We start from the raw sequence: 12,334 nt of genomic DNA on the forward strand, positions 1-12,334 counted from the left end.
AGGGGTACTTTAATTTACGTTGAATCTAGATGCACCTGTTTTGGATGCCACCCTAGCCCCCTACTGTATTTTGTAAAGACATTGAGGTATAGGGCCTCACCTCTTGGCTGTACTTGCTGACGTAGGCATACATCTCGTGCAGGGCACACAGCACATTGAACTCATTGGAGTGAAGACGGGCCTGCTCGGCCAGGTAGGCATTCATGTCCTGGTCACTGATGGCAGGTAGGCGGTTTATGTCCGCGTAGTACCTAGCGGGAGACAGAAACACACACAGGCTGTTCTGTCAGCCAACATGTAACCTAAACACAGCAGGCGTAAAAGAAACACCTGAAACTACACACCCCACATTCTGGACATGACGAGATAAAAAAAAAACTGTTGACAGGTTCTCTTCTGCACTGTTCAACCAATCCAGTAAGTGTGGAGGACAAGTTAAGATGGAGTGTTGTCTTGTTAATATTCCGGGTGGAAACAACTTCAGAGCGCAAACTGACAAACATAGCTAGCTGCTACCCACTGGGCACAGACATCAATTCAACATCTATTCCACGTTGGTTCAACATCATTTAATTGAAATTATGTGGAAACAACATTGATTCAACTAGTGTGTGACCAGTGGGTATATGTTTCAGTGTGGACTGTTAACAAAAAGCCTGGACACTGAAGTCAGTCTTCCTCTGTGATTTCAGTGTAAAAGAATAACCACGAATCCATTAATAATATTACAGTTGTGTGATTTGAGTAAAACACACACTCATCTCACCTCTCCACCCAGCTCTTGTAGTTGGGGATGTCCTTGGCGTAGAGTAGCTTGGTGGAGGGGGAGTCCTTGCCCAGGCGATGTTCTGAGGTAGAGCAGGAGTCCATGAAGGTCTGAGCCACCACAGACAGACAGGCGTCTGTGATGCTGCTTTTATGGATGTCAAACACAAATTGCGGGTTCTTGATCACATTCACCCAGAAGCGCAGAGGCAGGCTGGGACAGAGGGAGGATGAGAAAGAACAGTTTATAGACAGTCTATATATTGACACAATCAGCATAAAATCATTATTGCTTTCAAGTAGCACATTAAATCTGCACTCCCTTACCAGTTGCTTTTCCATGTGTGGCGAACGTCCATGTCATGGATGCCGTGCTTGTCAGCCTGCTCGTCCAGGAAGTCAAACATGTACTTGATGGCGAGTGGAAGAGCACTGCCCCGGCACACAGTGCTGAACAACGTCTCAAACAGATCATCCACAAACTTCTGCAGTGTACCCTAAATAAAAAACCACAGCAATGTTAAAAACACACCATAGCATTGGAACAAAATGACTGAATCTGTAATTACTAAGATGCTCTGGGGGGAGAGTAAGGGAATACCTTAGTAGCCAGTAGCCTGGTCAGGTATATCTCGGACACCATCTTGGAGCCGCGCTCACCCTCCTTCTGGTCCCCATGGTCGTGGTTCTTGACCAGGTGCCACACCTTCACCCCACTCTCCATGTCCGGGGTGAGCATGGGCACGCGGGAGTGAGGGCTGTCAGGACTGGTGGGGGTGGAGCGGAATGGTACATCTGCAGAGAGAGAGGGTCCCAGACAGACGGTCACGATATATTATCTCAGTCGGTCTGGTAGAATAATGAATAGGTAAGTGAGTAGTTTGGTGGTGAGAGTGGCTCCAGGGCAGGTCTGATTGACTGACCGTATCTACTGATGCTGCGTGGGAAGCTGGCTGAGGAGGGCAGGTTGTACGAGGACATCTGCTTGGGCACCAGGGCTACCACACAGTGGTCTGACACCTGCAGGATTCATACGGAAAACACAAGGGTTCATGTCAGTTTGACCCACTCCCAAATCCACATTATTGGGTCAGAATATGACATTGATATGAGAAATTTGGCCCGATGAAGACCTATAGAAGTTATTCAATTTACAATTTGTGATATGCAGTATAATGAACTTGAACTTAGGGGGTAGGCAATGGTGAAGATGTGGGTTTTTAGGTTGGGCTGAAAGATAGTGATGAACTCAGAGTCACAGATGGCTGGAGGGAGGGAGTTCCAGACGGTCTGCGCAACACTTGAGAAGATGCTGTCCCTGAAGCTTCGAAGCTTGGACCTGGACACGAGTCACAAGGTGGCCTGCTGTGGTAGAACGGAGTGAGTGTGTGGGTTGCACAGGAGGTTGGTGGCACCTTAATTTGGGATGGGCTCATAATAATGGATGGAACGGAATAATTGGAATGGTAATTAAAATCCTCTCGGACCCTGCTTCTCCCTTACCAACCCAGCACAGGAGGCTCCTCATAATAATGGCTGGAACCCATTCCATTCACTTCATTCCAGCCATTATTATGAGCCATCCTCCCCTCAGCAGGCTCCTGCGGTGGGTTGGTAGGGGAGAAGAAGGTCAGAGAGGTGTGCATGCCTTTTGCAGTAAAGCAGGCTCCCAGCATGAGTAGAATTCACTGCTGCTGCTCTACAGGAGCCACAGACCGGGCTGTCACAGAACCAGGTACGTAGCAGAGAGGAGCATTTCCCCCCCAGAGAGACTAAAAGTAATCGAGGAAATTGTTCATTTCCTTGATAGATTTTATCAACACATTCATCTCTTTCAAACCCCCCCCTCCTGGTGTGGCAGCTAAAGTTGGATGTCTTTGTCTCTTGGCTTAATGCAAACATGTTTTACACCCCATAGTCAGAGCATTTGTGAGTGCAGAGTGAGATGGACTTTAATGTGTTTACACTAGTGCTCTATTTAAAGCTGTTTAACATGAACACCCCTCATGATCTACCCATAGCAGGAGGCATCTGACTAATACAGGAGATGAGAGAGGTGGATTAGTTTGGTTTACTATGGCCAGAGGCAGCATTGTGGACAACAGAATGTACAGAGGCTGTGAACTGTGTTAGTGAACTGTGTGATGGGGATTGAGTGGTTTGACCTGATAGTGCATGAGGGTGTTTAGTCTCTTCCAGTCTCCTTCAATCTTAGTGGTGATGTCTTCATCCTGCAGGACCACACGTGCCGTCCTCCCCTGGCGCCATTCTGGTGGGGGGAAAAACCCAGGTGTGCATCTATGAGTCCCTTTTCAAGGTTCAATAAGTCAGACACAAGCAGACAGTGAATAACCACTGTATTAGTTATTGTATGTCATCCATTCATTCTGACTGGAGCCAGTCTGTCTCACCCAGGTCCATGTCCGCAGCCCGAGGCCTCTGGGAGAAGTGCATGTTCCTACAGACAGCATCCAGAATCTTCTCCTTCACCTGGGTGATGGTGTCACAGTTGAGCACCTTAACGGGGAACTCAGGGCTGTTCTCGTTGTCTGGGTTCACACAGCTCAGAGTCTGAGGAGGGACCAGAGAGAGAGAGAGAGAGTGCTGTTATTAGTATTCACTGTCCCTCTCTTTAAACCGGCCTCCTGGCTGCATGGAAAAGGCTCTCCTCTCCTTGTGTGCCATCTCTCTCACAGCTTTGGCCAGAAATGTAATTTCACACTTTCAGCTGAATGTCGGGTTGCCAGCTCTAGTGGGGCATTAAATGGATAATGAGACACAACCTCTCCCACAGGGTGACCAGAGACGTGTCGTCTTGTAACTGGGCTGCTCTCAGGCTAATGCCTCTGGGGGATGAGCCACACTGTTGCTGCATCCAACTTCTGCTTTAGATACGGACAAGTTCTCCCAGGGGCCAAGCCTTGATTACATCATCAGGTTTAACTCTTAGCTGATTGTGTCACTGAACAGCATGTCAAACATGATTTGTATCATCCTTTTGGCTCTTTACAGTTGTATTATCTACATACCCTGATGAAGACAGCTTGGCTGTCGAAACGTTGGTAATTACATTTTTGCATCTGAGCTCCTAGAGTGTGCGGCTCTCTTTTATTTTCAAGTTTTCTACTCCGCTAGCCAGCACCTCGTCTTAATAGGTGTGCGTTTCTTTTTCTTCTAGATCGTATTATCTACAGTAGCCAATTAATTATCTCCTATTCAGAGCTTTGACATAAGGGCACCATGAGTTAATATTTACAGAGGCGCGCACAGCATGTCCCCTACCAACTGTGGTGTAAGCAAGCCCCTCACTTTTATGGTGGCAACTATGACTAAGAATATACTCCAAGTGGTTTTAATAGAATCCGACATCTAAGACATATTGTCGTATGGTATGGTGACTCACCAGGGTCTTGTAGTCAATCTGCTGACGAATGAGTTTGTCTTCACTGAGGGAGTAGCGTGCCTCCCCAGTGATGCAGTCGATAGGTCCCTTCTCCATCTGCTGCTTGATGGCACAGTAGAGCATGAAGAGAGGCTCACCTGCACACTCCTTTGTCCAGGAAGGAAAGGACGTGTGCGAGAGGAGAGGATTGAGAGAGGAAAGGAGAGGAGATGTACATTGTTCATAAAACACGTCCATATCACACGCGTGTAATCCCAACGCACATAGAAATCCATCTGGTGTATCATCAATAACAATCATTCGAGGATTGGAGTGATATATCATGGTGACATCTGCAGTGATGAGGTTCCAAGTCATTGATATTACCTTAAGGAATTTGTGAAGTAGGAAGGCAAACCAATTAGTCAGCATCTTCTCTGCAACTGACTCGGTTCTGCAAGAAAGGAACAGACGGATACATTTTAAAAGAGGGAGATGTCGGAACGTCGAGTGGTCTGACCATTTAGGTAGAGATAATGCTTAAGAGGGACGGTAGACAACCCAGAGTTGTGTAAAAAACAACATGGTGAGTTAGTTTATGTAAAAATAATATGCTGCTCTGCATGGTCTCAGATGACTAACACCAGAACCTGAGTGCTGCTGCTATAGAATGGAACCTATTTGGGTCATGACATAATTGTGCAAAAGCTACTATCTGACCACTTTCTCTCCTTTCACTGTGTCAGCAGTGCTCATCCCATCATCAAACGCTATGTGGGCAAGATTGTGATTTATTATGTATCAATAGATACACTAAAACATACTTGTATGTTCTATCTGATAAAACATTCAAAGATCTAGCTGTTAAATATGAACCTTTCGCCTCCCCTTAGAGGTAATACTACAGTATAGCTACATTGCAGCCTCCTAACTTGCTCATCTCTTTCCTTCTCGAAAGATGGTGCCGATAGACATGGCAGCTCTGCTTCTAGCTCCTAGCTCCTGCTCAATGCTCATTCTCAAACATATAGCTGGCTATCACTTCTTTCCCATTGCCTGCATTCCATTATCTTTGGGATTGTTTTTGTGACTGCAGAATGTTTGGGCTAACAAGGTCAGCCTTGCTGGCTCCCATGTTAACACATCCTTATATTTAAAGAGTGTGTCTCAGATTGAGTGCCTCCTATGAAAGATTTAGCAGGCTTCTCCCAGTCCTGGGAAAACAATGTGATGTGCAGAATAAAGTGAGGTGGAGGGGAGGAAATGTGAGCTTCAGCTGAATGTTTCATGAGTGGCACATAGAGTATAAGTCAGACTGACAATGGCTGTCTACCCTCGCTCTCTCTCTCTCAATTCAATGGCTTTATTGCATGGGAAACATATGTTATCATTGCTAAAGCAAGTGAAATAGATGATAAACAAAAGTGAAATAAACAATAAAAATTAACAGTAAACATTACACAGTAAACATTACAGAAGTTCCAAATGAACAAAGACATGTCAAACGTCATATTATGTCTATATAACGTGTTGTAACAATGTGCAAATAGTGAAAGTACAAAAGGGAAAATAAATAGACATCCATGTGCGTTGTATTTACAATGGTGATGGTTCTTCACTGATTACCCTTTTCTTTTGGCAACAGGTCACAAATCACTGCTGTGACGGCACACTGTGGTCTCCTCTCCTCTCTCTCTCTCTCTCTCTCTCTCTCTCTCTCTCTCTCTCTCTCTCTCTCTCTCTCTCTCTCTCTCTCTCTCTCTCTCTCTCTCTCTCTCTCTCTCTCTCTCTCTCTCTCTCTCTCTCTCTCTCTCTCTCTCTCTCTCTCTCTCTCTCTCTCTCTCTCTCTCTCTCTCTCTCTCTCTCTCTCTCTCTCTCTCTCTCTGTGACAGTTATTCTGTGTGATATGAGGTTTTCAGCATTCAGAAAAACAGGTAAAAAGCGTTCTCTGTCTGTACCTGCGCAGCAGTAGTTTAGGGTGGTTCTTGCTCTCCAGGTTGCGCTCGATGAGGTCAGAGAGGAGGTGTTTGAGCACGTCTGTGGCGTACTCCAGGCGGCCCTGCAGCGCGGTCATGATGAGCGAGGCCACATAGCCGCGGTCTCGCATGGAGAAGGAGCGCTGGAGTTCCAGAGTACGGATAAATGTCAGCAGGAACACTTTGTTATTCACCAGCTGGGCAAACTGCTTCAGGGCCTTCTCCACACCCTGCTGCCCGCTCCCAGACACCTACACACACACAGAGACACACACAGAACCCTCAGAGAGTAGAGGGATCTTGCATGGGGTATATCATCTGATTCTACAAATAATGTACAGATACAGTAGATGGCAAGGGGTCAGGTGTTGCCAGGTTTGTAATGGTTGGTTACCTCCAGCTCCCTGAGTACAGGATGGTCATCGAAGCCAGGGAAGAGGACCCTCATGGTATAGGTGCGGTAGTCCAGGTGGGGGATCCCAGCCCTGTCCAGGTCACTGGTCAGCTCGTTGATGTCAGTCTGCAGCTCAGCGAAAGCTAGGCGCAATTACAGAGAGAGAGAGAGCATGATTGGATTAGCATTTTATTGTTATCTTGTATGGGCAGTTGAGATTGTCTGATAACATGTGCTGGTCAGATTCACCTTCCTTGCACTCCAGAGCCACTCGCGACTCCAGGTTGTCCATCTGCATCTGCAGGCGTTTGAGAGTGAGGTCATTCTCGTGCGACTTGCGTCTATAGGCCAATAGGACGATGAAGACGATGATGAGCAGCAGGCCTCCTCCAGCCGTGATGCTGAAGATGGCGGGGAGGGTGAGCAGGCTGTCTGAGCGGATGTGGACTGCACCAGGAGAGATGTGGAGACCACCCACCTGGACCTGTACATAGACAATAAACCATAAACACACGTGTACATAGGCCGTCATGCAAAATGTAACACATAGGTCAACTATACTGATCAATACTTTCCTTTTTTATATGTTTGATTGACCTTGGCCAAGCTGCATTTGACTTAAAGTCCAAGTTCTCCGGTGTTTTGTATCATATTGTATAGCAGCTAATGAAAAGAACAGTGTAAAAGTCTGAAATAATTTGATCAGTGTTATTTCCATCCAGTTGCTGGTTGAAAATACAATCTACTCAAGAACTTCTAATCAGCAGGTTTTGCATGGGTGGAGTTTTGGCTTGCTTGGGGACATCACCAAGTGGCAAATAAGTTAATAAACCGAGTTACAAACCAACCTGTCTACCATTAACAGATAGTTTTCAGTTTTCCCCTCGCCATTCAGACCACTCACAGACTGTCTTATCAAAATTCTTCCTTAATTGTTACACAGAAATTATTTCATACAAAAACGTCTGCTTTGGGCCTTTAATAGTTTATCTAGAACTGGACTTCGACAGTCTGACAGACAAACTGACCAGGACTTTGTGCCGGCCTGTGAGGTTGGGTGGCTCACAGAGGAGCTGTGTGTCAGAGACGGTGAGGGAACAGGGTGTGTCCCCGATCAGCACAGTGTAGTTCAACCTGGCCCCTCCAGATGCCGAGGGCACCAGGTTACGCCCCTGCAACACAAAGAGGGAAACCCCACATCCGTCAGGTCAGTAGATAGAACTCCTCATCTTATGACAGTACTGCTACAGAGTTATGGGCTGCTTTAGGTTGGGCTGGGTGGTCCCACCTTGAGTATGATGGGGGAGCCAGGTTTCTGCTCTAGCACCCCAGACAAGCTGAGGGGCTCTAGGTAAGGGTTGGGGTAGTAGATGAAACTGGTGCTGTTGTAGGTGAGCAGGGCCTGCACGTTGTTGAAGACAAAACCAAACTCCTCCACGTGTTTCACTGACTCCTGCTCCGGTGTGTACTCTGCCTTCAGGGAGGGAGCAAAGCAGCTTATCGTGGTGGTGTTGAGCACCTTACACACCTGGGGAGAGATCCAAGGACAGAGACAGACAAGAACAAATAAATAATTGTCAACACTTTTGAAATGACAATTAGAATTGGCCACCATTTCTCAGGACTAGACAATATACAGGACAGGGGAAAGAGATACAGTAATATGTTATCAGTGGACAGACTCACGTTGACAGACTCGTGACCGGCATACTTGACCCTGACCCTCGGCTCCTGCACCACATCTAGGTTGGTCCCCGTCACCATCAGGGTAGTGTGTCCACTAGAAAACACAACACATACACCATTTTACACCTCCATATTAGCCACTGAATAGGTGATCCGGGAGATAAACGGCAATTTCCTCTTCCTGTCGTCATCAAAATCACCTGATTTGTATTGAATTGTACTTTTTTCAGCATAAATGCATCTTTGGTACCAGGAAAACATTGAACTGTTCTGGCCAGTTAGAGCCAAGTGGAACGGTTCTGCTAGCTGGCTTCCTGTTTATTCATCTATCAGGTATCCAAGACTGGCATTTCCTGAATGCTACCTGATTGTGTTATATGTATTAACACAAACAAACTAACCCTGTTATCACTTGGTCTACATGTAGAGCTCAGAATAAAATGAGACCGATCTGGAGAAGAGAGAAACTAAATGGAAAAGTGGAACATCTGTCTAGTTAGCTTGAGATGGATCCAGTCATTCCCACACTTCAAAGGATACCTAAGCTTTGGTGGCCACATGGTGTGACTGCACACAGATGATGAGACGATGGGACTTTAATTATAAGTCTGTGAAATCCTCTGTCAGTTGACTTAGTAGAAAGCCACTAGCCACTCCACTGCACAACTTCTCCCTGGCTGGCTGTTTCTGTGTCCTCGAGTCACACCCCGCACTGCACCAACTATCATGCATAATCTTTGACAGGAAGGCCAGCAGAGCAGGTTGCTGTGGTGCCTTGCATCTTCACTCACCTTATCCCTCAGTAATATACAGCTGAACCAAATGGGGGAAAAACATCAATAGTTTATTAAAATATCAGTTTATTCTTTGCTGTGGGGGTTACTGTACCTAGTGATGCTCCACTCTGGCTCGATGCGCTGGACTGTGGGATCCTCAATGTACTCAAAGCTCAGGTTTCCTGGCACCTTGGCCAGATCCACAATGAGGCTGACCTGCACCAGGCCAGCGCCAGTCACAGAGGGTGCCGAGAAACACACAATCTCCGACATGGTCCGTCTGGGAAAACCAACAGGGAATACCAACAAGGTTAAATTCCTTTGATTCTGTCTGTGCCTACTCTTTACCTCATGGGAATCTTAACTCTACTACAGTGAGTTATGCACATTACCATGCAGGGCGAGCGAGCATTACTGTCTGCCTCTTACTCAATAGAGACACGTTACAGAGGAAAAGTGGTAATTAGAGGATTTATAGCTAATGGTTCCTCTTCTTCACCCTACTGACTCTCACAACGAGGCCTTTTTGATCTTTAAAGGTCCAATACAGTCTTTTTTCTCTCATTGTCAAATAGCAACTCTTCTGGGTAACAATTTAAGTACCTTCTGGGATTGTTTTAAATTAAAATGGTCAAAAATAAACATAAATAGCTTCTTAGCAATTCCCCAATAAATCATTTCTTATTCATTTTCTTGGTCTACTAACTAAATTAATGCCTGGTGCTGTTACCAGGTAGGCCAAAACTCCATCCCACCAATTTCAGGGAGTCTTTTCAAACAGCTCTTACACTAAAAAAGCATTATCATAATTAATCCAACCTCATAGTGTGGAAAAATACACTGTATATACAAAAGCATACTGTATATACAAAAGTATATATGCAAATGAGAGGATTCGGCTATTTCAGCCACACCCATTGCTGACAGGTGTATAAAATCGAGCACATAGCCATGCAATCTCCACAGACAAATATTGGCAGTAGAATGGCCTTACTGAAGACTATGGCATACTCTGACTTTCAATGTGGCACCGTCAAAAGATGCCACCTTTCCAACAAATCAGTTTGTCAAATTTCTGCCCTGCTAGAGCTGCCCCGGTCAAATGTAAGCGCTGTTATTGTGAGGTGGAAACTTCTAGGAGCAACAACGGCTCAGCAGCGAAGTGGTAGGCCACACAAGCTCACAGAACGGAACCGCCGAGTGCTGAAGCGCGTACTGAGTAAAAAACGTCTGTCCTCGTTTGCAACACTCACTACCGAGTTCCAAACAGTTCGTCAGGAGCTTTATGAAATCGCTTTCCATGGCCGAGCAGCTGCACAGAAGCCTAAGATCACCATACAAAATGTCAACTGTTGGTTGGAGTGGTGTAAAGCTTGTCGCCATTGGACTCTGGAGCAGTGGAAACGCGTTGAAACAGTTCAACAGAAGAATCTGGGAAAATCACATATTTAACTGCACAGGACCTTTTAAAATTGGTCCCGAAAAAATAAGAGTAGGCACTTTCATCAAGTCCCCACTTTTATATAAGGATCTTTGTAGGTGCTTCTGTAGAGGGTTCTCTTTTGGCCTTCTCCTCTGCACTCACCTGTACAGCTCACAGGTCTGGTTTCCAAAGGTAACATTCACTCTGCTACCAGCACCCAGGTTCTCCCCCACGATGGTGACCTTAGTTCCGCCAGACTCAGGCCCTCGGCCAGGGGTCAGTCCCACCAGGTTAGAGGTCTGGGAAAAGAGCATGTTCTCAATATTCCACATGGCATGTTACTTTATCAACTCTGTTGTCGATGACTCATATGATAGTCTATGAGAACAAACTGTTCCAGAGCAATAATACTGAAGTAGAGAGATGTGTACTATGTATGCATATCATACCACAAAGGAGTAGAGCTGGGAGGACTGAGTTCGTAGTTCTGGTCTACATTCACCAACACACAGCTGGACTGGACCAGGTGCCCTCCCCTGAGACGTAGAGTCCATCTCACACACAATCCTGTCGAGAGAGAGAGAGAGAGAGAGAGAGAGAGAGAGAGAGAGAGAGAGAGAGAGAGACTACTGTATGCTTATTGTTATTGTTGAATGTATGGTTATTTTGACACTTGGTTATTGTTGTCACTGTTGTCCTGTTGACAATTTCGATATTAATAAGCTTTGGCAATATGTACATTGTTACGTCGTGCCAATAAAGCAAATTGAATTGAGGGAGAGGGAGAGAGAGAGAGGGAGAGAGAGAAAGAGAGAGAGAACTTTGCTGTACACTTTTTTCAAGTGAACAGAAAGTGCTATTTTCTGTTGGTCTCTCCATTCAATGTGATTGTGGCAGACTTTCAAAGTAGTGGTAGGTCAATATGGAAGGCCATCGTTCTTCCTAATGGAAAACCAATAGCACCAATAGAATAGCAATGTTAAACTACACCCCATCTCTACCACCCACCATTAACTCGGGCACCATGGCAACAGTGTGTTCTCCATAAATTTGTTAGCGTGTCAGGTCAATAAGATAAAGTATGCAATGAATAAGTCATTATAAAACTGACCTACAGTAAAAATAATGGTTGTAATGCCATGCTTTAAAGCACTGTGTGGGGCCTAAATGAGTAGTCCCAGAAATGTCTTAGGGATTAACCTTTCACCTGACAATAACAGGACCCAATGAATCCTCTTCTCGCCCCCCTCTGCTATGTCGGGCGAGTTTTCCAATTTTCTGCTGGCATGTTTCTTTATACAAGGACATAAATAAGGTGCCCTCAGCCATGGACCAATTGAATGACATGGCTGTGAGAGAAACCCATGGCTAACAGATTGTCCCTGCAGTCAGTGACATGCAGCGCATTTCAATTACAGCGGTGCCGTCAGCCTCACGAAGACACACAAAACAGCTCTGCTCTACACTCCTCAGTACACTAAAGCAAGCCTGCTGCAAACTGTTTATCTCTATCTCTATCATTGGTTGTAATCTTTGTGTGTGCGTGTGTGTGTCTTTGCGTGTAAGTGCCTGAGTTTGTGCATGCATGTGTGTCTGGGTGCTTCTGTGCGTGTTGGTTCTTACTGTTCTGCAGTGATGTAGCCCTCTTCCTGTGGAGTGCAATGTACCCCTGCCACCTCCACGTTCCCCAACAGTTCTGAGAAGGACAGGCCCAGGTTCATTCCCTGTATGGTGACCAGTGTCCCACCCTCTGGAGGCCCTGCCACTGGACTCACCTACAGGGAGGAGACAGTGGCATGGAGAAGTGCGAGACTTAGAGCACTTCAGAACACTGTATATTAGTGTTTGAAAGTGAAAGGATAAAATAATAGGTAGAAAACATATCAATCAGAAATCATGCGGTTCAAATACAGCCTTTAAGTAATATTCCAT

General features: G+C 45.8%; 1 protein-coding gene across 1 annotated transcript in view; it reads right to left on the reverse strand.

Annotated features, from left to right (window-relative positions):
- The window catches only part of LOC110527988 (plexin-A2), a 55,920-nt gene that overhangs the window by 2,568 nt on the left and 41,018 nt on the right, over positions 1 to 12,334 (reverse strand). Inside the window, exons 13-31 of the mRNA XM_021609704.3 lie at positions 12,026 to 12,177; positions 10,852 to 10,969; positions 10,565 to 10,701; positions 9,092 to 9,259; positions 8,204 to 8,297; positions 7,806 to 8,045; positions 7,546 to 7,689; positions 6,767 to 7,001; positions 6,518 to 6,660; positions 6,106 to 6,374; positions 4,535 to 4,601; positions 4,169 to 4,315; positions 3,177 to 3,336; positions 2,931 to 3,034; positions 1,689 to 1,785; positions 1,367 to 1,560; positions 1,093 to 1,262; positions 767 to 979; positions 101 to 251 (exon numbers count right to left, since the gene is read on the reverse strand). Coding sequence (XP_021465379.1) covers positions 101 to 251; positions 767 to 979; positions 1,093 to 1,262; positions 1,367 to 1,560; positions 1,689 to 1,785; positions 2,931 to 3,034; positions 3,177 to 3,336; positions 4,169 to 4,315; positions 4,535 to 4,601; positions 6,106 to 6,374; positions 6,518 to 6,660; positions 6,767 to 7,001; positions 7,546 to 7,689; positions 7,806 to 8,045; positions 8,204 to 8,297; positions 9,092 to 9,259; positions 10,565 to 10,701; positions 10,852 to 10,969; positions 12,026 to 12,177 — 3,003 coding nt within the window. The remainder of the gene's footprint in view (positions 1 to 100; positions 252 to 766; positions 980 to 1,092; positions 1,263 to 1,366; positions 1,561 to 1,688; positions 1,786 to 2,930; positions 3,035 to 3,176; positions 3,337 to 4,168; positions 4,316 to 4,534; positions 4,602 to 6,105; positions 6,375 to 6,517; positions 6,661 to 6,766; positions 7,002 to 7,545; positions 7,690 to 7,805; positions 8,046 to 8,203; positions 8,298 to 9,091; positions 9,260 to 10,564; positions 10,702 to 10,851; positions 10,970 to 12,025; positions 12,178 to 12,334) is intronic.

Source organism: Oncorhynchus mykiss, chromosome 7 (genome assembly GCF_057628025.1).
Source record: "Oncorhynchus mykiss isolate SJ-2025 chromosome 7, ASM5762802v1, whole genome shotgun sequence".
Taxonomy (NCBI): domain Eukaryota; kingdom Metazoa; phylum Chordata; class Actinopteri; order Salmoniformes; family Salmonidae; genus Oncorhynchus; species Oncorhynchus mykiss.